Source organism: Strix uralensis, chromosome 1, assembly GCF_047716275.1.
Source record: "Strix uralensis isolate ZFMK-TIS-50842 chromosome 1, bStrUra1, whole genome shotgun sequence".
Classification (NCBI taxonomy): domain Eukaryota; kingdom Metazoa; phylum Chordata; class Aves; order Strigiformes; family Strigidae; genus Strix; species Strix uralensis.
The window spans coordinates 126,945,599-126,973,350 of NC_133972.1; the positions used below are offsets into that span (position 1 = coordinate 126,945,599).

Here is a 27,752-nt window from a genome sequence, read left to right on the forward strand (position 1 = left end):
ATGGGCTGGTTTTCTGTGTCTGTGCTCCTAACTTGGTTTCTTCTTCAGGTGGTCTGGAGTCGGGTAAGAAAACAAAGAATGTGTGTTCTTTATATGATTGAGTAAGCAATGCAGCTTAAGATGAGTTTTAGAGGAAAAGACTTAAGTATGTTGCTTTTGCAAAATAAGAATTCTGTTGTCATTTGCATGGAAGAGAGAAAGATTTCTGTTTCCTCGGAGTCTTAGTGCTGCTATTTTTAATAGGCCTGGTTATACATGGGAAAAGCTTATCTTGCATTCCCCATCTAAGCAAAATTCCACTAGTATTCAAAGTAATGTTACCAGAATAGTAAATCTGGGGTTAGAACCAAGATAAGTATTAAAATTTATTTTGCTACTCCATATTTGAATGGAAATATGATTTTTTTTTTCCTGTAACAATATATTTGATATTGAAATTAATGCCTTTTCAGCCACTGGATATAATTATAAATGACTGTTCTCTGTTCCTCCAATTCAGCTGAACTATTTAATGCCAAAAAAGTAACAGCTGAGATTTTGTATTTCCTGTCTTTTGTAGAGAAATGCAGCATTTTGCTCACCTTGTGATAATTTATTGTAGAGGCCAGGAATTTTGGTGATACACAATGTAATCGGTTTGGAGAACAAAAGCCACTGTTGAAAGTTCATTTTATAGCTAATAGAAGTCCATAGCTTCAGGGTAATCTATAGAGTAAGGTATTAGTTACTGTGATATTACTTAAGTGGAATAACATTATCTATTTTACGTTATGCAACATAACTGTCTGATTCTATGAATCCATCTCCAGTATCTCACTGTGGTAGCTGTATCCTCTTCCTCTCCACTAACTCACACTCACATATCTCTTTAAGTCAAGAGCTCAATTTCTTGTCCCCAGCTTTCCCACAGTCCTCCTGTGTACTCCGTTACCCCAACCCCACACTTCCCTTGTATTTCCACTGCCTATCATGACTACCTGTTCCTCTATTTCCAACCTTTTGGAAACTCAAGTCTCAGCCTTGTTTAGATTCCTCTACAGACTTTGGTAAAGCATGTAGTAGGTGATGCAAACTGCTACTAACATCTGCAAGCTATCACACATGAACTGACTTGTAATAACTAGCTCCTGTGTGAGAGAGGGCCTTCTGATCACCGGGCCTAATTATTTCATTTCCATGTGCCTTATGGCCAGGAAGACTTTCTTCTGTATTTCTGCATGCCGGTACTAAAAGTTATATAGTCTGAGAAAACACTGGTAAGTTAAGGTGTCTCATCTAAACTGGTTGGCTGTACAACATCTGAAGTCCATGGTGAGGCAGGGAAATTTTCATCAGGTGATTTATCACATCCTTGAATAGCTGTCCAAGCTGGGTGAGGTGGATCATCTGGAGATGCCAGGGCGTCATGATGGTACCATAGCTATTTTAGGGACAGATTAATTATGTATGCAATTACTCATTTGTTTTTCCACTGATTACTGAGTGAGTCTACTTACCTAGTTTTTATGTGACTAAAATAGGTGAGATGTTTCCCACCTGTTCAAGATGCACTTGAATTTTTTGCCAGTTAAATGTGCTCACAAGCCGTGGTTTGACCAACCTTTAATGTAACTTAATTTACATAAACTATGTCTGCCAAAGATAAGGACTAATATTATAAATGTTCAGAATTTTTTGTGTGTGGAGATTTAAAAATAGCATTGATTAGACTAAATTAGGTTCCTCTTTGGTACACTGCAGGTAATATAATTTTCCTCTGTAGGTGATTGTGAACTGTGAATTTGTTGTTTATTTACAAACTTTCAGAGACTAGAAATGCATCATGTAGGTCTCAGTTGTCAGGCTGGTATTGAAACAGAAGCCATTGCTACTCGGATGAGTAATACTTGTACACAAAGATACTCCTTTTAAAACTAAGTAGTTTGCTGTTGAGATTCACAGGACTAAAGACGTAGTTTTGTTGAGAAGGAAGTGGAAAGGAGTGATGGAAGGGATCCCTCCAGTGTAAAACATTCAGCAACAGTTTTCAGACACTGAGGACCAGCCTGGATTTGAGTCAATTGCTGAATGTGGTATTCTTCAGTCATGGACTCACGTTTTGGTTTGTGCACCAAAAGTGCTGCTGGACTTAGTTACATTGTTTTCAATTTGTGAACTTTTGCTGCTGATAGAGGAGCTTTACTATTAGCTAGCCAGTTTTTACCTTTAGTACAGTTATGCGTTCTGATTAATTGATATGGGTATATTGTAGTTTATAATTATTGAAACTGTAGAAACATTTTACTCTCCATTAACAGTCATAAGAGGATTCAACATATATAGGTATGCTGCTTCTCCTCCATCAACAATCTTTAATGGAAAGGATGACAATGTGATTTTAATTTTTGAATATTGCAAGCTTTCCTTGTCATTTTTTCCTTCCACGTTAGCTAGAAATCTGTGTGAGAGTGGGAGTTTAAAAGCAAATGAAATCTTTAAAATGTGTGTTACACACTTTGCCCATGTACTTTCAGCTTGTTTTACAAGCTGCACTTTCATTTCAAAACTTGAATACATGGACTCGTGAACTGGATACTGTCTTATGCATATCCAGTGATAACGACATGTAATGAGAGCATATATGTGCAATAAAACGTCAGAATGTAAGAGGAGTCTGTTGACATTACAAATTTATGGATGATTTGTGTGGTAAAGATATTTTGATTTATTAAACTGTATCTTTATACAGTTATATCCTTATTCTTTTTTTCTGAAGTCCCCATCTTTATTTCTTATGTATCAGTGTAAAGCTGAATAATACCAGTTAACTCAGTGAAATGTGAGATCAAAATCAGTCCTTCAGCATTTGAATCTGTCCAAGTCTGGAAACAGTTTTTCAATGGACTTGGTCGCTTTTCCACAATGACACTGGGTTTTTAAGAATCGTGTATCTTAAAATCTACTAAATTTTGAAACAACCTAAAACTGTGAAGTACTGAAACAGTGCTGTTTCAGGAGAAATCGGGTCAGGAAACAGATTCTACTCAATGATTTTTGTAACCAACACTTCAAGGTCAAAATCCTGCCTTTAGGCTGGGCAAGGACGTATGTGGGTGGCAGTTTTCATTAAGAAAATTAAGAAGTGGAAGAACTTGGTTAAAAACTTTGCCTGTTTATATAACATTTAGATATTAAACATTTGATTATGCCAGCTCATACCAATTAGACATTATCTCTCTTAAACCTATAAATTATAGCTTCTACTTGGTTACGTGAAAAATGATTTTCCCCTCTTGGGCAATCAAAACAAATTATCAAAATCTGACAAAAACTGTGAAGCAAGAGTTTGAATTAGTTTTAGTTCAAGTGAATCAAAATGATAAAATTAGATTTCAGGCTTTTGTATTTCTAATATTTTTTCTGCCATTTGCTGAAGTTTTCACAAGACAGTCATTTCGGGTTGAAAATGAATCTTCCATTAAAAAGCTAAAATAGGACATTCTGACAATTTCAAAGCTTTCTTTCTAAACCTTTTCCAAATGAAGAAATTTCATTGAAGTTTTGGGATTTTTTTTCTGCATTTGGTTAAAGTTTTTACATGAATGACATCAGTTTTAGGGCCCCCGGTTATATTTGCCCTCAGAATTGTTCCCATCATTATGTGCCAAAAGTCAGGTCTAGAAGAACATGTGCGTTTGAATCTCTCTTGAATATTCCAGCCATACTATTTTCTTACCCTTCATACAGATGGTAGAAATTACCAAAATTAATATTCTTGTGGACTGCATGGACTTGATTTTTGCTGGTTTTCAACATTCTGATCTTGTACTGTTCATTGCTTCTAATGGAGATTGCAGATACTTATCACACTAGAAAAATAGGTCCTACTTGCAAAACTGAATGTATGAAAGATAACAAATTATTTATATGGAGAAAGAAAAACAGTCGGGGTGGAGGGGAGAGAACTATAGTAAAAATAAAAGTAAAAATCCCACCGTGCTTTGCAAAATTGCTGTTACATATTACCATGTGCTATATTTGTAACCTATATCATCAGAGCTTAGAATTTAAGGGTTTTTTACCTTCAGTTTGTGAACTTCTTTTCAAACATATGAATACAAGACTTCTGGTGAGAAACAGACCCACCCAGCAACAATTGCTTAGGAAGGCTGTTCATGATTTTACTCACTGCATGAGAAATAGTTGCATAGTGTTACATCAAGTATGTCCAAGTCAGTCCAAAATGAAGTGTCTACTCCAATAAAAGAGTATAGATTATATTCTACAGGCATGTTATGGCAAGAAAAAGTGTGCTATGTATATTTCATTATATCTCATTATGGTCTGTGGATTTTACACATTTCAGAGTCTTTGAGTTGGTATTGCTTAGGTAAACAAGGGTCCAGCTAAGACACTGAACTGGGGCTGAAGTGACCTGGACTCCTTACCTTGTCCTTCAGAGACTTGCTGCATGACACCAGACTACTCATTCTATTCCCCCATATTCAGCTTTACGATGGAAAGTTAAACATAACTTCTGTAGGTTCTGTACAGCTCCTGATTAGTAGCAGTACTTGATGTCATAGAAATAATGGATTCTTTTTTCCCATTCATGAAGGGCCATTCAGCACTGCCTGAGTTGAGAGAAAAATGGTTGTGAAAACTTCACAGAAGCAGTACTGGGTGACTGACTTGTTGGGCAGCCTGAAGTGGGGAGGACACAAAGCTGACATGTATACAAATAAACATTTCCAGTCAAATGAGGAGGCAGTGGGTCCAGTCAATCCAATACAAAGCCATGCGCTAAGTGCTGTCAGTTGAGTTTAAATCGCATCTCTAATACTGTTGAGAGAGTAACGCGAGCTGCATTTCATTATATGCCTTTCTAATAATATCTTTTTTTCTTCCTCCTCCCCAGCCTTCTCCAGAGACAACTGGTGAGTTCTATTTGAGATCTATTTGTATGCATGGGAGGCAGTCAACAAAACCAGCTGCTCATAAACATCGCTAGGACAGACACAGATTTATAATTACTGTTATTGCATTAATTTTCACACTTCATAAAGATAACAGCAAGGGCTAATGTCCTACCTCACTTGTCTTTTTATTTTTCAGAAATAGATGTAGATGGAGGAATTGATCAAGACATCTTTGACATCAATGAAGGTTTTTTAAAATTCAGTTTCTCTTATTTTTTTTTTTTTGTGTGTTTTTCATTATGGTAGCCACAGATCAATACAATAACTGAATGTTAATCTCATCTTCCCTTTAGCTTTAGGACTAGACCTTTTTGAGGGAGACATCAAACTTGACAGGGTGAGTTCAAATATAAAATATAAAACCAGAAATGTGTCATTGACTTATGCAATGTAAAGTATCGCTGGCATGGAAATGATTGATGCATCCTGCTCCTACTAACAATAAATGCTGTTTATGTAACAGTAAACTGAAAATGTTTGGGGATGGATTTCTACAAAATGTCATAGACAGGGAGTTGGGTGCATTTGCAGAAACATTATCCAGAATAAGGTCGGTTTAGCCATTAGATCAATATTATTAGCTTCTCATTTCCTTTACTGTGTTTTTTTCTATTTGAACTTTTAAGAGATTCAGCAGCACTGATCATCATCTGGACAGGTTTATATAAAAGATTCTTCATTTATCTGTATATTTATTATGAGCCAATTAAATTTACAGACCAGTGCTGCAAAACCTTCATCATGCAAGTAGATTCACTAAAACCAATAGAAAAATCAGATCTGTAATACCACATTTTAAAGCATCTGTCCAATGTCCCCATCTGATCAATTAAAAAAGAAATTAATTACATAACAAGTTGCATCTCAGAATACCTCGTAGAAACCCCCAAACTGTCTTGTACCCCTGAAAGTCAATAGTGTTTTACTCTCCCTTTTGGTGAACTGCTTTGGCCTGAGCATATCAGTGGAAGCAAGGACAGCACTTGCTAAGGGCACAGAAACAAACCCTTAAATTATGAAAAATTCTAAAATATTTAATCTCTGTACAGTTTTCAGGACTGTAGCTCTTAATGCTTCCCACAGGAGCTGAGGCTCTCTGCACACATGCATCAAAATCTCAGGTAATTTCTAAGGAGAAAATGCTGCAGAAATTGGAGACACCAGTAGAAGGGAGCGAAGGGATTTCCAACCCAAGCCTTAGACCTCTGGATAATCTTCCAAAGTTTTTGAGCTCTTTGATTTCTTATATCTTACATGGACTTGTAGGAGACATGGTTTGTTTTAACATTATTGTAGTTCCTGATACTAAATCACTTTTACTGAGGACTGCGTACTTATTTTCTTTCTCTGATGCAGAAACGAAGCTCCATCATTGGTGACAACTATCGGTGGCCCCATGTTATCCCCTACGTCCTTGATGATAGCCTGGGTACAGTATTTGCCCTTGTCAATGTCTGTATGCCGTGTTGATTGAAATGTTAGTACAGGTTGATAAAGATACTGTGGCATCCTTTCCTCTTGTAAGTCTAGAGCACAGCAGGGTCTAGGACTGGGCCTGGGTATGCACAAGCAGGGTATATCATCTTGGTGTTGGTGCTGGGTCTCACCTCTTTTCTTGGATGGTTCTTATCATGCCATTGCTATGGCCCAGCAGATTGATTTGGTTTTAAAAGCAGATATCTGAGACATGAGACTCTACTAAGCAGAAGAAAAAACAGGGCACTGAAGATCTTTTTCAAGCCAGGAAGCTTACCTGGCCATTTACATCATCTACAGCACTGCTGGCAAATTGGCCTTCTGGCAGCCAACGCAGTTTGCAATGGCACATTGATGAGTCCCCTAATGTGGGCCAGGGACACACCATAGTTTGTCTCCACCCCTTTGAATCCACCTGGCTGTGGCTCTGCATGGCAGAGGTGAGTGCTGAGACAGGGACCTTGAGTTCTTACTGTATGCCACGTGGGGAGATTGTGCCCTCGCTGCACAACATTGGATCATCTTTCTGGTACATGACAGGAAAAAAATAATCACCCACCCCCGCTTTAGATTCAGATCTAAACTGAGTTGAAATCATGCAAGTTACTTAGAGTAGATACCCCAGATATGTTAGCAGCTCAACTCCTGGAGAGATTCTGTGAGAGATCTGTAGCCTGCAGTCTGCACTAAAAAATCCAATGTCTTTGTTCCCTATTTATTTAATACTTGTTCACATAAATCTCAGCAAAGTAAATGAAAGAATTTACAAAATTAAGAACCATGCAGTATCATATTTTATGTACTCATCATGTCATATTTTATACATAAGTACCAAAGAAAAATTATCTGGAAACAAAACAAGAAGAAGATATAATGTCACAACAGCATAGTTTATGGTTTTTAGGTCCCTAGTCAGGTCTTAATCCAGCAGAAGGCCTGCTTATTTTGATCAAAGATTGCTGGAGCAAGACCCACCCTTAGGACTTGCTCATATAGATAGTAGTACAAACCTCTTGGCTCTGTATTGACAAGAACACTGTTTGCTTTGCAGAAATGAATGCTAAGGGACTCATCCTCAAGGCATTTGAACAATATCGACTGAAAACCTGTATTGACTTCAAACCTTGGGAAGGGGAGGAGAATTACATATCTGTGTTCAAAGGAAGTGGGTAAGAGGAGTAATATAAAATACCTTTCATCCTGTTTGGCTTCAGGCTATTTTCATGGCCAGTATTCACTCTAAAACTTATATTTTGTATTTTTGTTGTTTCCATTTTTCCAGCCTTTTTTAATTTGGAAAATGTAGTAGTTTCCAAAACAGGTATTACTTTGGTAGTAATGAACAACTTCTTGCTGATATTTATTTTTAAATATAAGAGGAAATCAAGTCCTTTAAGAGGTAGTTTTCTGGGCATGGTAAAAGATATCAGAACCAAGCCAATTATTTTCTTGACTGATCTTTGGATATATGGAGCATCACTTTCAAATGGTCATTCTTAGTATACCTTAGTTTTTAGGAAAAAAAAAATCCCAGCAGAAATATGGTTGTTCTAACTGTGAGCCAATTAATTTGTTTGACTATAACAAATGGAATTGCATTTGAACAATGTGACACCAGCATTCAGATATAACAGTGATATTTTTAAATGCTGCATAGCACTGAGATATTTTACAGAGGTTTCACTTTATTTACCTCTTTTGATGAAGAGTTATGCTATTTCACCTTAAAATAAGACTTCAGTAAAGAAGTCAAAATTGCCCCAACTGCTTCCTTTTCTAAGACAGTCTCTGTCAAAATAGTGCAACAAGAACAAATATATTCTCCAGTCTATGCTGAGCCATTTCTCTTTTAGAAAAGGAGATCAGGAAAAGCTTGATAACCTGGTGAGGAAATTTACTTTCAGAAAATCATTTCCTGATATGAGAATGCATTCATAAATGGGAAAAGATTTTCTGATAATGATTTGCTTTTCCTTTGGCTTGTTCTGAGATATTTGTAGCAGATTATTGTTTCAAGATTTCTTAAAACAATTTCTTCAGCTCTTTATATTTGCTGCTCTTCATGCTGTACACATGACATTGAAGCTCAACCCTAAAAGATGTATAAGTGGAGACTTAAGGAGTAATGCATTTTCCTGTGCTAATCACTCTTTGCTTTTTGAGCCAAATGGGAAACTCATGTAGCTAAATTTTTTAGTCCTTCATCACACAAAGTATGCATTGAATTTGCTAATAATTGTACCTGAAAAAGAACCACTATATTTAGCCTATGGCAACTAAGAGGCCTTTGCACAATGTTTCATTTATATGTCTATTAAAAATAGGTGAGTCATGATGATGAAGACAAGTCACTCTAGTTGGATAACATATCTTGCCCTCACTGTCTGGTGTGTTGCTTGCCCTGAAATATTTCTATCATCTCAGCTGACACATCCGTAAAACAATTAATGCTCAACAGCACTTTTTAAAAGATTGGAGCTAAACTGCAGTCTCCTGAAAACAACGGTCCAGTTGCAGTGAGCTAGCTTCAGGCTGTATAAAGAAATTATGTCAGGACTGACCCTGCATTAACTGCCTTTCATGTCACTCCATTCCTCTCTTCTGATATAATGGGACAAGGTGAAAGGTGGGTAAATGAACCCATTTCCCCTCTGCCATCCATAATTATTTTTTTTAATCAGCTAGCACTCTTCTAACTGCAGACTAAAGACCTCAGTCCAGAGGGTACAGTGCAGACAGGAGCACAAAGTTCCTGGCAGCACCAGCTGGATTCATAAAGCTTTGTCTCACCATGAAAAAGTTGATAAAGCATCTTGCCTTTCCAATCTTGGCTTGCGTCTGTAAAACAGACAGAGGAGGGTGGGGGAACTTTGTGTCAAAAGAATTTGTAGTAGGCTGTAAAGTCCTCATCTGGATTATCCTTTTGAGTTCAAATGAAGTCAGCCACTGAAGAAACCAGCTGCCATTTTGTTGTGTTGACTGCCCTTTGTAAAAATACATTTGTAGTCTCTGATGTACATACACAGTGTCATCAGCCCCTGTGCAGAGAGCCTCTCTCCATCCACATTCTTCATCTACCATTTGCCAAGCCTTGGCTACTGCCTGTATTATGTTAACAGGTATTTATTTATAATGCTAAGTGAGTAAATGTACATGTAAGGTTTTCTAGCACACAGCCTTTCACCTCACCTTCTATTCAACTCTGTGCATCTGCAGCAGAGGTTAGACTGTGGATCTGTTTAAAGACCTTTGCTTGACTCCATCCTGTGTGCTGAGCAAAATACACGAGGGATGCTTGTGAATTACAGAAATGCAGGAGCATCAGATGTGGCAAGTGCCTGCAAAGCTCACAGAACAGTCTGAGAACCTGCATTTCTTCCTACTCTTCTCATGAAGAGCAGGATTCCTTCAGCAGGAAAACTGGCATGGTGTGGTAGAATCAAATGGTTAGCAGACTAGGGAGCATCAATGCCATCTATAGTATTTCCACATGGAAAATCAGGTTTTCGTGGAGCTCCCCTGGGAGGTCACTTCAACTCTTTACAGCTGTGGCACACAACAAGGGGAACCTATGCAGAAGTGGACTGATACAGATCCCTGGCTAACCAACTTAGTGCTGGTAAGTCAGTGTCTGTATGCTGATACTGGTGATCTGTGATACTATGGGTAGTTAGTTACTAGCAGGATATTAGTATAAAAGTATGCCTGAAATAAGTAGCATCGCTACTGATAGCATTTATCTACTTACAGCCCACCTTCCAAAAAGAATGCCAGTGGGATTATTCAGAGAAAGCACTTCCCTGTTCCTCTAGCCTCTGATAGAGCAACTAGCAATGCAGAAAGCATTGAATCAGAGGAGATACAGCTCTCGCACACTTGGGGAAGCTGGGACTTTCCCCCCATTTTCTCCCCTCCTGAAGACACTGCTAACATCGGATTCTGGGTGCCCATTGCTCTGGAGTGCCCTGTCCCACTCACCAAGTTTTATTCTCAATGCTGGGTGACACAGAACATATATTTACTCCTTCTGTGGCTGCAGAAAGATGGTGTTGTAGGCATTTAGCATTCTGAAGACAAGGGGAAGCTGCATCCCCCAGTGTTTGGATGCTAATTTTGCCAAGTGTCCTGGATGTCCCTGTAACCTGCTGTGCACTATGGAGCAGCTGTGAAGCCAGAGGCAGCTGCTTTGGTATGAGTTGGACTCAGAACTGTGATGGACTTCTTAGACTTCTGCACAACACAAGAAGCTGCATAATCAATATGAGGCCTTGTTCAAGGGGAACTCATGAAATTATGGATGCCACATGTGCCTCCTTCTCAGGTCTCATGCTGTGATTTTAATGAGTAATCAATAGCCAAGGCCTGTGCTACTTTGTGGAAAGAGAAATACTGGGGAATATCTTGCACTAATAAGTTACAGGGTTTGAAAGTGCATGGTGTGCTTGTGTTTTTAAATTTCTGGGGTGATAGGACTGCAAATCCTATGGCATATTTTGTGCCCGATTAATTTTATGGACTTCATTGGGTAAGTGTTGATTTATTTGCTGAATAAAATATCAATTTAAATGTAGCTCTCTGTGCTTGCTAGTTTGTGGACATGGGGTGCCATTTTATTGGCTTAGGCAGATAGCTCACTGAATTTTTTTATCCTTTAATGAAAATTTCCAGTGCAGCTGCAGTTTTGCTCTTCCTCGTGAGTGTGTGTCAGCAGCAAGTGCTCTAGCACAGCAGCTCACAAATAGATAGAAAGAAAAGAGCTTATGAAAAGCACTGTCAAATCCACCAACTTTTCAGAAGGTAAACGCAGCCACGCAGAAGCGTACCTTGTCTGGCAGACACAGCCCCTCACAAGGCAAAACAATGAAGAGAGAAGCAGCTGTAATGGCAGAGGTGAGAACGTGCATGAACCTGGATCCTCTTCTGATAGGGACAGGCTCAAAGTACGCTCACAGTCACATGCTGTGGTCCAGCTAAAAACTTCTAAATCATGTGTCCATAGTCTTCAAATGTTTACCAGAGTACCAACAACATCCTCTCAGTTTTCTTCTGTCACACACAGCTCAACTTTTTTTCTGCTAAGGAAAACCCATTAAAAGCAGTAGAGTCAGAACAGGGGAACTGCTTTTTCATCGAAACACTTAAACGTGAGAGGATATGATCCAGTAAGGAACAGATCAATGAAAAAGTGCTCTCTATAGTAAAATGTAACTTCAATGCTCAAATTAAAAACATACCTGTTGAACAGACTGATTCTGGACTTTGCGTGGCATGGGGATGGTATGTTTCTCACACAGCCCTCTCTCATTTTATTTCAATGCTAGCTGCTGGTCCTCAGTGGGAAATCAGCAAGAGGGATTGCAGCAGCTCTCCATTGGAGCCAATTGTGACAGGATCGGGACGATCCAGCATGAGTTCCTGCACGCCCTGGGATTCTGGCATGAGCAGTCACGGTCTGACCGGGACGACTACGTGTCCATTGTCTGGGACAATATTCAGCCTGGTCAGTCACTTCCCTGCTTTTCTTTTAGCTGTGGAATAGCCCGCCCAGCCATCCTTTGGTGGTCACACTGTTCTCTTATCTGGACTTATTTTTCAAAGCCAGCATATCAATGAATTAAATATCAAGCGACATCTGTTTGGGTCAAAAAGCCTCGTTTGTTGTTGCTGTGGTTATTCCTTGTGCCACGGCAGTTCCCAATGCCCTAACTAGAGATCTGAGTCCTGGTATGCTACATGTTGTACAGAAGAGCAACAGAAGAGACTAATTTAGTTTATGAATACTCTAAAATCACTGTTACTCTGGGAGCTGTTAACAAAACAAAAGTAATTGGAAAAAGATCCCACTCTGGAAAACCCAGTGCGATGAAAGCCAGTAGAAAATCTCCAGTGAAAACACCGGTTGTCCTCTTTCTCCCTGGCCGCTACACCTGGTGCGGGCAGCAGAGTGTGCAGAGGGGGTGTGCAGGCAGGAGAGACCCCTTTCCAGGGTCTGCATCACACAGGCGGTTACTTTAGTGATGCAGCTTGTGAATGCAAATGTTGGCGTATTTGGCACAAGCCTGAGAGCTTGCACAGGGTTCCTTGGGACTCTGCTCGGTCTCTGCATCTTCAGCTTATCGTCGTCCTCTGTGACTTTCAGGTAGCTCAAAAACAGTTATACACACAGACTTGATGCTTTCATAACACAGGTACACACAGGAGACTGAAAAAATAGATAATGATTAAATCTAATGCATTCTTATTTAATCATGATCAAAAGTCAGATGCATATGCAAGTATATATTACAGAAAATTACTTAGACTCTGTTATTTGATTTCCATTATATTTTGCTGACTCTTTAATGACAAGTTGCACTATTGTCAGCCATTTGAAACTGCTGCAGCTTTTTTACACTGACGAGAAAATAGTTACTGTATTTTGACTAATTTAAAACATTTAAAACTTTACCTTCCATTTTGTAGTTAGGAATGGTTTTTTGCTCATACTCCAGAAAATATCTGTAAAGTTAAATTCTGGAAGCTTATCTGACGACAACTGTAACTTGTTTATTGCGAGCTAAAATGACCAGCAGTTAAACATCAGAGAATAGACATTAGAAACAGGGAGGCATTGCAATTGCAAATTGCATTAACTCGAGTACTGAAGCAGTATCTCCACTTTTGGGTATCACAAGCCCATCAAAGTTTACGGGTAGTTTCACGGGGAAAAGATTTCTGGTAGCAAAAAGCTTTGCTTCATCCAGCAGAAGTCATCATGTTATGTTCCAGTGGCTGAAAGAGGAAGGTAAATAACTCTACACTAGAAAAAAATAGTTTTATAGAGTAAGTACAAGTAAAAGACTACAAAAAAAATACTTTGGTATCTGATGGATTCTTTGTCACTTTAAGCCTGTACCTCAAAACTTGATCCTCTTGGGCAACAAACAATCTTTTCTTTTATTTTTCCTGATAAGGTAAAGATCATAATTTCCTGAAATATAATGATACAACATCAGACTCCCTGAATGTTCCCTATGACTATACTTCTGTGATGCACTATAGCCAAAATGCATTCAGGAACGGAACTGAACCCACCATCGTCACCAACATACCAGACTTCATGGATGTGATAGGACAGCGAATGGATTTCAGTGATTGTGATCTCCAGAAACTGAACCGGCTGTACAATTGCTGTAAGTTTCTCCATTTCTTTTAAATCTTTTGCTTCTGGCATTTGAAATAGATGAGGGTAATACATACATGCTAGACTCATCCAGGCACAAGGGAAAGAGATGCTAACGTATTTGGAGAAGTGAATTGTGTTAAAACCACCAGAAATAATAGTACAGCTAGAAATAGCATAGCCCTCCTGCAGAAACACTGCTGAGTAGCAGAGTTTTCTGTGCAATTTTATCTGACCTTTATTTAAAAACCAGCTTCACTCAGCAGCTGATTTTTGTTCATCCCTTGGGTGGCTGTTTAAACGTGTGCTTCTGCACAAAGCTTTTTGGTCCCCCGTCCCCCCCCCCCATTATTCCACAGCTGTTACTCAGACACTGTACAGAAATTAGTGTCTTTGCTGTGGCTATCATACCTACCCCGCTCTCATGCAATCTGTGAGACAGTGTGTGTGTTCATGCAAATAGGGTACAGATGCTGTTATGAAGAAAATGAAGGCTTTTAAAATTTTTATTTTTAGTTTCAAACCCCGTCTCTTACAAAAGTGGTCAAAAGAGTTATTTTGCACATGTGGGATTTATTTTAGAAAGTTGAGTGAAAGTAAGAGACAGAGAAATATAGATAATTCTATTACCAAACTGGAATATAATTCTGTAATTGTGACTTCATCAAATGTGCCCTGGCACTCAGGTGAAAACTTTTACTCCACTGCCTCAGTATCCCAAGTAGTGAGTACTGGTCTACAATTATTTTTTAAGCCTCATTTTACAGATACCATAAATAATTATCAAACTGTTTTATTAAGACAGTACATTTTTTTAAGTATACAATTCTGATGAAAATATTTCTGTTCATGTAGGTCTAAACTGAACACACTTACATGCAGCCTTAGCTACTAGCACTTGGCACACAGCTCAGGTGTTACAGAAGGTGCTTACAGCTAAGGATGTCTTTAACAGTAGATGTGGTCCTTCTTCCTCTCCATTAATCTAACATACTTTCCATCATTCTCATGCATTACATAAATACTTCACGACATTTTAACTTTATTCTTAACTGATAGGCACATTCCCCAAGTGAAATAAGTCCCAGTCACATTGAAATTAGTAACAAAACTGCCACCACCTTCAGTGCGATGAGGATCTGCCCTGCTCCCCAGTCTGTCCCTTGGCTTCATATAGTGTACATGATATTCGCAGAGCCCTAAGTGGTCTTCAGCTCACCCACCATTTGCCTGAGTGGCCCCTGTGCCAGGGAGGAGGGGTGCTTCATAGGTCCCAGCCCTCGCCCACCCAGCTGCTAGACTGATCCTTTCAGGTTAGAGGGAAGACTGAGAATGCCAAACATGGTCTGGCAGATAGCCTCCCAGAGGAATCAAAAGATTACTTCTGTTAATGAACATGATTTAAGGAAAAGTTTAAGTTGAATGCTAAAGGCCTTCTAAATTTCTGAATTTCTGCTAAAGATTAGGAAATTGCATTAAAATGAGAAATTTGGTTCTTAAATTAAAAAAAATCCCAGCCCACAGCATAAGAAATCCTGACTGATACTTTCATGCTGTTCTGATCTGTTCTTCAGGACTGTCTTACACACCATATGATAACAGTAGATTTTAGTATGCTTTCCCCTTTTAGCATATTACTTAACAGAACTGACCATGAGGTTTCCCTCAGCCACTGGAAGTTAAGACTCAGCACTCGTCCCCCATGTATTTTCTTCTGAGTCCAACCTTTCACTACATACCAAGAAAGTACTTGGCTTTTGGTGCAGATGGAGTTCAAAACCTGCCTCAAGCAGTGCCCCATTCCCCTGTTTCAGGAATTAATCTAAGAAATACATCGTAAACTATTGGGTCTTGCTTTTCTCTCTTTCTGTTGTTTAGGTCACTACTCCATGCCACCCAGCACTTCCTAAGTAAGGTAGATAGGCTACTTTCCTGTTTGGGCAAATCAATTTCATAACTTGTTTTGTATATTGATTTCAAAGAGTTCTTTCATCTAATAATTCTCCGTTTTTGTTTACCTTCTTCCTGACACCCTATCTGTTTGGTGTTTGTTTTTTTCTTTTTTCAGCAGTCGATATAACATTTAGTGTGAAAATATTTTCTTAGTTTTTACAACATCATACCAATACTGTCACAGGTATCAGTCATACAACACTTCTGATAGCCTTGCAACCTCCAGAGGATTGTTAGCTTTCTATGAGGACAGTATCTCAGAGCACAACTGATTTGGCAGCAGTTCATACTTAAGTGCTTCCCTGAGCTACAGCCTAAGTGAAGCGTTTGGCATGCCACTGAGGTTGCTTTTTGTGATACACAAGGTCCTTTTCGTGGTGCAGTGAAACCTTTAAACCTGCCACAATATTTTATACATAGTTTGAAAAGCATTTTATTAACTTGGTTTTCAAATCATGGCTGGTGTTACACAGAGCTCAGACGTGGTACAATGGGAAACAAAACTAAGAACAGGGATAAACCTGGACTGTGGTCATCCCTCACCCATCCAGGGTTTGCTTTAAACAGAGAAAATGTTTCATACAGTGTTTTCCCTTTCCTATTCAACTGAACTGTCTTCCTTCACTTAATTTTTCACTTGCTATATGCAAGACATCTTAAAAATTTTATGAGATGAGATATCCACCGGTCCCAAATGTACCTGTGCCAAATGTTTTTTTTTTTAATTCAGTGTTTTGAAAATCAAGGTTTGCTTATTGCAGTGAAATAACTTCTGCTCTACTGTATTTCAAAATAAGCACTCCAGCAGATACATTAGTGAACTTTTATCAAAATCTGTGGCCATGTGTGGACTGGCCAAAAGAAAACAGACGAACAAATGGGAAGTCTCAGGACCTTTTGACTGGGTGAAGGTTGGTGGATTGGGGCTGGTATTAGTGTTCCTTTTATAAATAAAAGATGTGATATGATAATTAGCTGGCATCCTCCTGTGTTTGCTAAGTGCCCAGAGCGGTCCTGAAAACATCTTGTTAATGTCAGTGTTAATCACCAAATTCTTTGAGCTCCTGAACATTATACATATGAATGTTGATGGTATTTGAAACTGCTGATTATTTGGTGTTTGCATTTAGTCTTTCTCTGCTCTTGGCTTTGGTCATTAAGAATTAAAATGTATGTCGTGTAATAGAGATTTACAACTTTTTTTTTTTTTTTAAATGTTATAGCCTCCTCCCTAAGTTTCATGGACACATGTAGTTTTGAACTTGAAAATATATGTGGCATGATTCAAAGTTCAGATGATAACAGTGATTGGCAGCGTTTGTCTCAGGTTCCTGCTGGGCCAAATACTGATCATACTAATATGGGAGAATGCGAAGGTATGAGAAAAAACTGTTCTTATCTCTTTGGGAAGTATTTTCTGCAGAGGCATGCGAGTTGACTTTGATCTTTGCCTTGTTCTCTGTTTATTTGTTGGCAAATTACAGTTTATTTTTTAACTAAGCAACATAAACCTACATACTTAGGGATATCATATGATACGTTTGATTTTCTGCTTATTTGAGAAGATGGAATATCCTCATCAGTTTTGATCTGTTTTCTAGTCTTAGTGTCACACCCTGACAAGAGAACTATGTAAAATGTTCTAACCTATGGTACAGGCACACCAGAAGGACTGCTGCTTTTCTGAATAATCGCTCAGTAAGTCTTTGGAAAGGATTGGGATTTAGAAATTATGTATATTATCAGGGCTCAGGTGAACACTTAACTGAGAATATAGTCAGTTGTTACCGAACCTGTCAGAGAAGACTTCATGTGTTCAGGAGCTTAAACCAGTCCTCCAGAGTCAACTGTGAGTTGCTGGCACTTGGTAAAGACTAAAAGCCCATGCTTTCGAGTTCAAATTGCTAGAGACAGCCAAATGAGGAAAAAAGTTGCCAGAAGAACAGTTCTGCCTCTGAAGAGTGTAAACAGGTAACAGTCCTCAGTCTGAGGATCTGTACAGGATGTACCTTACCCTGACTTGACCATGTCTTCTAGCGTTATTACCATACAGTGTTAAGAATACCGGTATGCCAGAAAGATTTTTGTTTTCTCTCTCCTCTACTGTTTCTTTCTCATTGACTTTTGACAGATTCTGGCTTCTTCATGCATTTCAACACCAGCGTTGGAGTAGAGGGAAGCACAGCTATCCTGGAGAGCCGAATTCTGTATCCCAAAAGGGGCTTTCAGTGCTTACAGTTTTATTTCTATAACAGCGGTCACGAAAGTGACCGGCTGTATGTCTGGGTCAGGGAGTATACTTCAGCCCATCCGAACGGTACTTTAAGACTCATTGAAGAGATAAAAGGTATGGAATAAAATTGAATTTTGTTTTAATCTATACTCAATATCCTTTCCAAAGTACTGGGGGAAAATATTGTAGCAAGGTGACTCATCCCCTAGTGTTAGTCATTGACTTCTTCTCTAACTATGTAATTGATTCTCTGCTGGTGAAATTATACTTGATGGATCCTCAGTCAGCCGTTTTCCTATAATATAATCAATTACCACAAATTACAAACTCTTGCATTATCAAGATAGTTCTCTCACCAAAATAGCTGAAATTCCATGAGCAGTTATTTTAACTGTTCTAGAATTGCTGGTATCAATAGCAACAGATGAAGTGGGTCATTAGAGTAAATTACAATGAATAAGAAAGTAATAATAAAGAAATGGAAAATATAAGTGCCCTGGAATACCTAACATACCAGTTTAGAAAAGATAAATAAAATTTAACTTACTTTTTAAACAAGGTTTGAAATAACTGAATTGTATGGGCAGCAGATCATGATTTGAGTTGTAGTTTGAAGAAAATTAAGTTCTTGTGGTTTTAGGAGTCTATGGCCTACAGAATAAGCAACTGAGGTCAGTTAATGGACAAGAGCTCTTTAAGCTAGAATTGCCAGTCACCTTATGATTAAATTACTTTCTCAAATATTAACTGTTACTTAGTCTTCATTACAGCTACAGTTACCTCAGTCTTCTGGTTACATAAGGGTCTGAGTAAGTTGTTTTACTAAATCGGTATCAAGTCCACTCTTCTGCCTCTTTTTGTCCCTTTGGGCTCAGCTAGTGCTCATGCCTGTTTTTCTTCTATTTTTTCCACTCTTTTCTTCAGCCTGATGCTTTCATCATCCCTGTGTGCCATCAGGAATCCTTAATACATGTCAGGCCTGCTGAGGCAGATGTAGATTTCAGATCAGTCCAAGCCCTCCAAACTCTTTCGAACCCTGCTTTGAAGCCAAGGTTCATTTCTCCACACTACAGCCTTCTTCACAAATACTCCTGCATGCATGTTAGGTCCCATTTCCCATTCCTGCTTTCTCAAGTCCATAACTTCCTTTTAAGTCTCTGCTCTCATATGTGTGTCTAAATGGGCACCCTACTTGACAATCTCTGGTAAAACTTTCAGGAATGGTTAAAGAATTTTTTCCCCCAAGCTGTTTCACTTCTCTCATGTGAGAAGTTACCCTCACCAATGCAGTCAACAAACTGGAAGAAACAGTGACACTACAGCCCTTTCCAGCCATGATCCTGGCTGAGCTGCTCATAGGTTTGTGCTGAATTACGACACTTAAAGAGGCTGAGGGACAAGCCCAGAACCCTCTCTGCTGGTCTGTGGCACCTGTGGCTGCCTTCAGCTGGGAGCAGGGGAGGCGCTGGGGTTGGGACGTTTCACAGCACAGTAGCTGATCTGCTCATTAAACAGAAACCCTGGTCTTGCATATAATCTATGCAGTTCAAAAAAGCTTTAGTTTATGCAGAAGGAAATTTAATGGAAAACAGTGGGTTGCTTTTGGTTTTGTTTCTGGGTTTATTTTTTTTTTCCTCCTAATTATAACGGTAATGAAAAATGGCAAGAAATTAAGATTCATATCTGAGATCTATTGTGTTGTGTTTAGAATTGTTAGGAAAGGAAAGTGTGAGTTCTGTACCTGGGATTGGCACTGCTTATTCCATAAATGCATCTGAAAGTCTTCCACCCTGCTGAACAGACAGCAAAAGAAACTGTTTTGCTGCACATGCTATCAACAAAGGGTGTCCTACTTTCACCTGCCTTACAAGGCCCCTGTGCAGAGGTCCTTGCTTTTGCGTACACTGCTCTTGGAGTCAGGTGGAATTTGCTAGTGCATGAACTTTTGGATGCAACATAAAACAGTGAGGTTTTATCACATGAAATAAGTTTTGCAAATGACTGGCTTTAATTTGAACTTAGTACCATTAATCATTTGATGGGTGAACAGAACTTCTTCATAGGCAAACTTCTGCCAAGCCAATTAAATATGCAAAACCAATTGCATGAACAAATCTCATAGTTTTAGGCTTTCAGAATCCTCTGTAGCATTTTATGTTGAGACATGCTGTTATTCAGCTATTTAAATATACTTTGCTCTGAATTTTTTTCTTTTTAATAATACAGGTGACAGCCATCTTTGTGCATTTAATTATCACAACATTTATACTAATTTAATGCAATGTTCTTTAAAAATATAAAAGGAAAAGAGTCTTAAAAACCATTAATGCTGTTTTCACTTGAATTAGAGAGCTGCTATATATATTAAATCTGTTGAAAAACTGAATTCAGAAAATATGGTCTTGCACTGAAAATGTAACATCTACAGGAGAAATAGTCCATCACGTCAGTGCCAGCGGAACTGAGAAATTCTTACATAGCGTTGGTATAGGGTCTGTAGACCTGTGCAGTGCCTGACTGTACTGCTTACTCAGAAATCCCTACCCTTGTTTTTCAGGTTCACCTGTGACTTACTGGCAGCTCCATCATGTTTCTTTGAATGTCACAAGTAAATTCCGGGTTGTGTTTCAAGGAATGAGAGGAAGGGGCTTATCAAACGGTGGCCTCTCTATTGATGACATCAACTTGTCAGAAACTCAGTGTCCCCACCACGTCTGGCATATCAGAAATTTCACACATCTCCTCAATACAAGTCCAGCAGGGACAGCAGGAACAATATACAGTCCACCTTTTTACTCTAGTAAAGGATATGCATTTCAGGTCAGCTTGCAAGTAAATGGTACCACCGATAACCCATTTAATTTAGGAATGTACTTGTATTTGATTTCTGGAGCAAATGATGATCATTTGCAATGGCCCTGTGCATGGCAACAAGGTACCATGATTCTGCTTGACCAGCATCCTGATATTCGTCAACGGATGTCAAACCAAAGAAGTATAACAACCGACCCTTTGCAATTATCAGGTTAGTTAAAATCAGACATGCCATCCAGTATGTTTAAAACACAGCACAGCCAAAGGATAAGGAGTGAAGTTTTCTCTTTGTGTAAATTAATGCAGTTTTTCCAGCTTCTGGAATGTTTCATTTGCTCTCAGCAACAATATAATTGATCCGCAGACAATAAAAAAATGAACATACAAGTAAGTTAAGCTGGGACCCTGGATTTCAAAGTTGATTTGCATAAGAAACAGGTGGATGATCGACTCCTAAAATTTCTTTCATATGCTCTGTGAAGATGCATTTATATCTGTTTTAATGAAAATGGAAGTTTTCCAAAAGGCTTGAAAAGAAAAATACTGAGTTAACAATACACACAGTTCACACCAGATAAAAGTACAACTATTAAACAAATCCCCACCCTCCTTGTAAAAGGTACGGTGGTATCCAGGGCAAACCTCCAGATGGACAAAGTACTGATTCATATTATGTAAACTGTACTCCTTCAAGGTGTGAGAAGATAAAGAGCAATTGTCCACAATAACTCAGAAAGGAGGCAGATGAGGTAAAGATGTAACTCCGAGAAATAGTAGGAGTCTCTATAAAGAGAGATATTAAAGAAAACTGCCATATTCATCATTGGATAAAGATTGGATTTAAGCCAAAATTACTTTCTGCATTGATATAAGGGTTTTGCTGAAAGAAACCACCTCCATCACTGAATTAGTTTCCTGGGCTTTCAGACCTGTAACACTAGTGAAGGAAGGAAGGCACAAAAATGTCTAATTCACAGTATTATTTTTAAAATGTCATGATTTTCATTAATATTTCTATGATACTGTCTCTATGTGAAAACAAAGGAGGTAATATAGAAAAAGTAAATGTCCTCCCCGTAAATGAAAGATGCACCACACCAGTGCTCTCTGCTGTTATGGCCACAGTGCTTAGCCCTTTTCCTTCCCTGCCCCTGTGGACATGCAGTCTGTTTGCACTCTTCTCCTTCTCCCTTGTTTATTGATATATTGCTAATAGCCCCAGATTCCCAAGAGAAGCCTTGTAATTCCTACCCTTTCTCTAATCAGTAGAGGTGTTGAAGCAGGCAATTTCTTCTCCCTCTGTCAGATACTTTCATAGACAATCAGGCTCAGCTTTGAGATTTAGAGTAGGGTTTGATGGAGGGGACATCTGTGGCCTGTGACCATTCCGGTGGTTCAAGTACCCTTTGCCCTATACCCACATCAAGAGATGTTCTTTTTTGAGAAGCCCTGAATTAATTCATTTTACAGACGATTCATGTGCTACTCATCTTCTTGACCACTACACTTTAAAAGAAATAAAAAGAAAATGCAACAGGTTTTCAACTAGCTCTCCAATGACCTCATCTCCAGCAGGTTCTTTTCTCAATACCTCAAGCTAAACCAAGCCGTTGAAGATCTCCATTGTCTCGTGCATCTCATCTGTGTGGAATCTCAGGCAAAAAATCTGCAAATACTGTAGGCAGGTTCAGCATTGCTGCTACTCTTTGAGTTTCAGGTAATATATTGTCTCCTCCATATTCATGATATCCATGAGCAGCTAAGCAGAAGCAGGCAAAGTAGGACGCGGTCTGTCTTGGTTGTTGAGAGAGGCCTCAGTACTACTTTTCAGCAGAGATTACCTGAGAAAGAAGGGACCCTACTGAGAAAGAAATCCAGAGTGGTCCCACACTCATATTCAGTTAATTTTTTTTCCAGATTCCTCATCATCTTATTTATGGGATAGGCCAGATAAAGTGGGATCCATAGCATCTTTTTCCAATGGAACTACATTCATGAGAGGTCCAGGAAGTGGAACGAGTGCATTTCTAACTCATCAGAGACTTAGAAGCCGCAACTTTATTAAAGAAGACAGTGTTTATATTCTTTTAACAATGGAAGGTATGTAAACATATTCCTTACAATACAGTAAACATAGAGTGTCGCATACTTACTAAGTCATTAATGCTGTAGATATAAATGCACATGATATACTTTGCGCATGAGCAGTTTTGGAATTATGTGTGTATCTAAAGTCAAATCACATATTTGAATAAATTTGTGGATAGGTACATGCACTGTATAATTCCTCTATCTCATGTGAAGGTATATAAAATGATGTTAATCCTGTGCAAATTATTTTGAATAGAGTACTTTGAATAAAATTGTCTGTTTCTGAAAAAATTTAGAGGACGTTTCCAAAATACATCATGGTCCTGAAAGGTAAAAAAGACTATTTATCCATTATACCTGTGGACAGGCTCTTTGCTCTTTACTATTAGAACTTATCCTTAGAATAAGAGGAAAAAATAACATAAAGTAAAGACTTTTTCTCTTGTGTTTTTATCGTGCAGATATATCACATCTACTATCAACTCAGCCAAGTACCACCACCAAGCCCGCCACTGCCACCAAGCCTACCACTAGTTCTACCACCACCACACCCATCACAACAGCCTCAGTCACCCAGACTGAAAAGCCAGAGATAGAGGTTCCAGATTTCTGTCCAGACAACCCTTGTGAAAATGATGGTATCTGCGTTATTGTAGATAGAGCACCGGTGTGCAGGTAACTGCCTTTATTCATTCTCAAATGCAATTTTAGGATCAGTAATGAAAATTTCTAGCAGAATAAGTCTTTGTTCCTAATGAAAGGAAAGACAGACCATAGCTGATTAAAACAAATATTTCCAACTGCTACTGCGAGACTAAACTTATGACCAGTTTGGGCAACAAAGCTCCTAACCTCAGCATTTGACCATTCTGAAGTACTCTGCTTGACTTCCCTGTAAATTATATTTTAAACATGTTTATTTTTTTTGGTAATGTATTAATCCAATGTTATAAGTTGGACTGTGCATCTCCTTAGACGCCCCTATAGCAAAATTTAGAAGAGTTAAATTTAAATGCAGTTGAAACAAAAGAGCATTTATATTAGTAGAAAAGATGTTTAATACTTCCCAGGCAGGAAGCAGCATAGACATTATTTTAGAATTTTATTCAGAAATATCATGTAGTGCAAATTATGACCATGAATTACCAAAATGTAGTTGCTTGCCTTTGCAACCAGCGATGAAGGCTGAGGACTAAAAAGATTGTTTGTTTGCTCTGCAAGAAAATTAATATCAACTTTTATTTAATTCTCTGTGGATACATATATGTAACCCACCTGGCTGATTAGCATTGTTCCAGCTCTCAAACAAGCTCCAAGGCTGAAGATAGTAAACTTATGTGATGCTGTGCCAAGGCAGGTAGACTTGGGGAGTGATGTGAGGCAAATGTCTAAAGACCGAAATCAACAAGAGTCAGGATGACTCATTAAGTGTTATATCTCCCCATTTAGAAACCTTTTAAAAACCAATTCTTGTGCAACCCATCGGAAGCAGGTCACAAATATGAGTAAATGTCAAGAAGCTGTTCCAAGAAGACAAAAAAAAAGTTATGCTGAATGTTATGCCTGATTTCAAAATTATGGAAAGAGAACATTTATTTTCTGACATCTCTTGACTATTTGAAGCTCTAGTGCCTATGTGACCTACTTTCCATTCTAGACAAGTGTGTGACCGGCAGTCAGTTTCTGCTTCGATTTTCTATTGGGAAACAAGGGGGAATGTGATACAGAACTCTGTTTAAGCTGGATCACATGAAGTCCCCCAATAGTCAGTATCTTTGCAGCACACTGCAAATGGACTCGTTTTCAGGGTTGAAGGGAGTTCTGAATAAATGGCTTAGGCAGGAACTGAAAAAACAATACATAAGGAACATCAGGGTTAGAAAGATAGGGGCAGGTGTGCACTCAGCAGTATGGCACATATATGTTTTTTCAGGGAGATCATTAGGACTCTCATATGCTCCCTATAAAATGTTTCAGAGCTGACTGTGATGCTGGATAAGGTGAAGGAATCAAGGCCTGAAGGTTGCTTTCAGTCCTAAAACCAGACGACTGCTAGGATATTAATATCTTTTCTTACCTTCTTCTTGGAGGAGGGCAGAGGCAGCTCGTACAAGTTCTTTAAATTTGAAAATAAGCCCCTCCTAGCAGTGAGAAGGTCTGATCAGAATGCACCACATCTCCTACTGGAGAAGCACTGAGCAGGGAAAGGAGAATGTGGTGGAAATGCCTTCAGCTAGCTCAGTCCTTGAACTAGGAATTCTACACCTAAGTTTGGGTTCAGCTGCTATCTGGTCAGAGATGCCTTGAGAGTCCAGCCTGTGGTCTCCACTCCATTTATCTCGTGGGTTTGAAAGTGAGCTGAGAAATAAACCCAAAGAACACATGAGGAAACAGGAGGATGAAGTTTTCTGGAGGCTGGTAAATGTGGCTTGCTTGGATAAAAATAGCAGTGTAAAACTTCTGGACCAGTTGCCCTAAGAGCTTATTCAACTCCTTCCTTATAAAGGCTTTTTTAAATTGACTGAGTGAAGAAGATAGAAGGGCTTTGTGTAAAAGCTGAGCATGACAAAAGGCATCAGGACATGAGGCTAATTAGTAATAGCAGAAAAAATTATTACAAGGTGTTGGTCCTAGTGACAGATAGCAGCTTCATGGAGCAGAAAGTGAGCTTTCTATCAACAGAAGTGCTATAAACTTCAAGAAAAAGGAAGCAGATAAGTGAACTGAGTGATCCAGAGGGCATCTCTATTGATAGCAAAAGACAGCCATTCTGAAGGAGCAGCTCTATCGATCAGATGTGGCCAAGCATTAAGCAGTCAAAAGAATCAGGATGGAGCTTGAGTTTTCTGGCAAAGGCTCTCTCTGAAGAAGTGACCTGTAAAACAGTGGGAAACTGAAAGAAGCACATCCAGATGTGTAAGGACAGTGGGCCACTCAAGACAACTTTAAAATAGAAGTCCATTTTAAGATCACTTCATTATGCTTTGGGATACAGAAATAGTGCATCAGAGATGCCATTTTTCTTAAGTAGCCCTGTTCATGACTTTAATCTTTAGGTATAGCATATGTTTCTTCTTTTACTCTCTAGATGTCCAGCAGGTGACAACTGGTGGTACATGGGAGAAAAGTGTGAAAGGAAAGGTTCAACTGAAGAAAATACTATAATAGCTGTTTCTTCAACCATAGCTGTATTTGTTGTTATGCTTATTGTCACTATCACAACCGCAGTGTGCCTTAAAAAGAAATACAGCCGTGGAAAGGAAAATAGGGAGACCCTGACTCTAGAAGAAGTAAGTATTTTGCTCTTTCAACAAATATGTATATATACACATACATATATATATATTTACTAAATTGGAAGATGTCACATTTTTGAAGTCTGAAGACTCCAGCTTAGGAATTAAAGAGCTCTATTAAGTGCTACTAATTTATCAAACACCAAAAAGCCACTTCACTCAAAGCCTGTTCTCCTCCTCCTCCCCCACCACTCTTTCTGCCCCAATGGCAGCCTACATTGAGTGGGAGAGTGTGAACAAAGGGGCTTATTTTCAATTTGTAACTAAACCATGTTTTCTGCTTAGTGGACTTGTATTTCATCTATTACTGCATTTTCTACTAAAGGTCTCCCCTTAAAACACCTGGATATGGTGCTAAAAAACCCAACCCAAAATGTCAAAACAAAAAGCAAATCCAAAAATCAGATTCCCTATTCAATGGCCATTTTTTATGCAAGGAACAAAGTAGCCATGGAAATCATGACTTAAAGAGAATTAAAAGAAGACAGCAGGTTAAAACTATCTGAACGACTGGATCAGAAAGGCCATGTAGACAATAGCAGAGTCATTTGGGCAGGTTTTGATAGGAAGTTTCAAAAGTCCCAGGCATCCGGACTCTTAGTTTAAACAGAGACTTAGACTTGGAAATAGCAAGAATGACATAGCTTAGAGGGACTCACGAAACAGAGGAGAAATTTTGTAGGCAAACCAAAGGGGAATGTCCTTGCAGAGAGCAGACTTCCATGTTGAATTTTGTCCTAATATTCTTTATGCGATGTCCTGTTGAGGTGCGGTACCTGTGTGCAATGCCAGATACTTGATGCTGTTACTTTATGACCTTCCAGTAAATTATTTTGGTTTCTTTGCAAGTAGTGCTCTTACACTGTACACATATTTCCCTTCCCTACGTGCTTTTGAGATGTGTATTTGTTTGGGTTTTTTTCCCATTTAGAATAAAACATCCTTCTGAAGACAGTGCAAACAAGCATCAAAGACGTAAGAGGAACATTACTGGAAAACCACAACTGCATCATCCTTCTTTCTATTACTTTTATCTCAACCATCATGATAAAGTCTTGTAAAGTCTGGAAAATAATTAATCTTCTGGATAAAATACTGTGCTAAAGTCAGTAAAGTGTCTGTCAGTGTTGTATCACCATGCAATGGAGAAAGATGGAAACGCATTGTGTGACATGCCTGCCCTGTCCTTTAAGCCTACCTGAACATGAAGAAAACATGTAAAGCTGCATCCTGACTTTCGGTCAACACAATGAAGTCTAGGTTTGCTACCTTATCATGATACAGATGTCTATAATAAAAAGGAGCCAGACCTTGTAATCATGGGGTACCCAGTGGTTCTGAGTCCTGCAACAGCTGTCATTCAGTAGTCTGAGTGTATGTGGAGTGTGGGAGCATCTGGTTCACTGAGTTATTTGGTTGTGATCTGATCACTATAAAAGAAATAACAAGTAATGAGGAAAGATAAACTAACAACAGACACACGAACATTAATGAGGAAGTCACAACAGAGAGAGTAATGAGGACCCAGAATGCTTTAGCTGCTGATTGATGGTCCATTAAAGGAACTACTCAGGCAGAGCCTTCAAGAATGTCAATGTGAACAACAATTTTGATCTGATAGGGAGGGGTAAACATGATTAACATGAGTATTAAGGGAAACTTGAGGCTGCTTGGAATATGGGCTATGAGAAAGGTCTTGTGGACTAATGTAAAAATGGCTATGGGATGTTTAGGGGAAGGGCCAAAGGATCCAAAGAAAAGGGGAAGGA

At 38.8% G+C, this 27,752-nt stretch overlaps 1 protein-coding gene across 1 annotated transcript; it reads left to right on the plus strand.

The window, feature by feature from the left end:
* On the plus strand, positions 1-27,300 carry MEP1B (meprin A subunit beta). Its single transcript, XM_074893533.1, has 15 exons — positions 1-63; positions 4,898-4,916; positions 5,095-5,145; positions 5,252-5,294; positions 6,308-6,387; positions 7,486-7,603; positions 11,756-11,934; positions 13,388-13,606; positions 16,773-16,925; positions 17,681-17,896; positions 20,340-20,807; positions 22,514-22,696; positions 23,149-23,362; positions 25,776-25,977; positions 26,915-27,300. Exons 1-15 carry the CDS (start codon positions 1-3, stop codon positions 26,930-26,932), a joined length of 2,226 nt encoding a protein of 741 aa, XP_074749634.1. The 3' UTR covers positions 26,933-27,300.
* Positions 27,301-27,752: the final 452 nt, after the last annotated feature.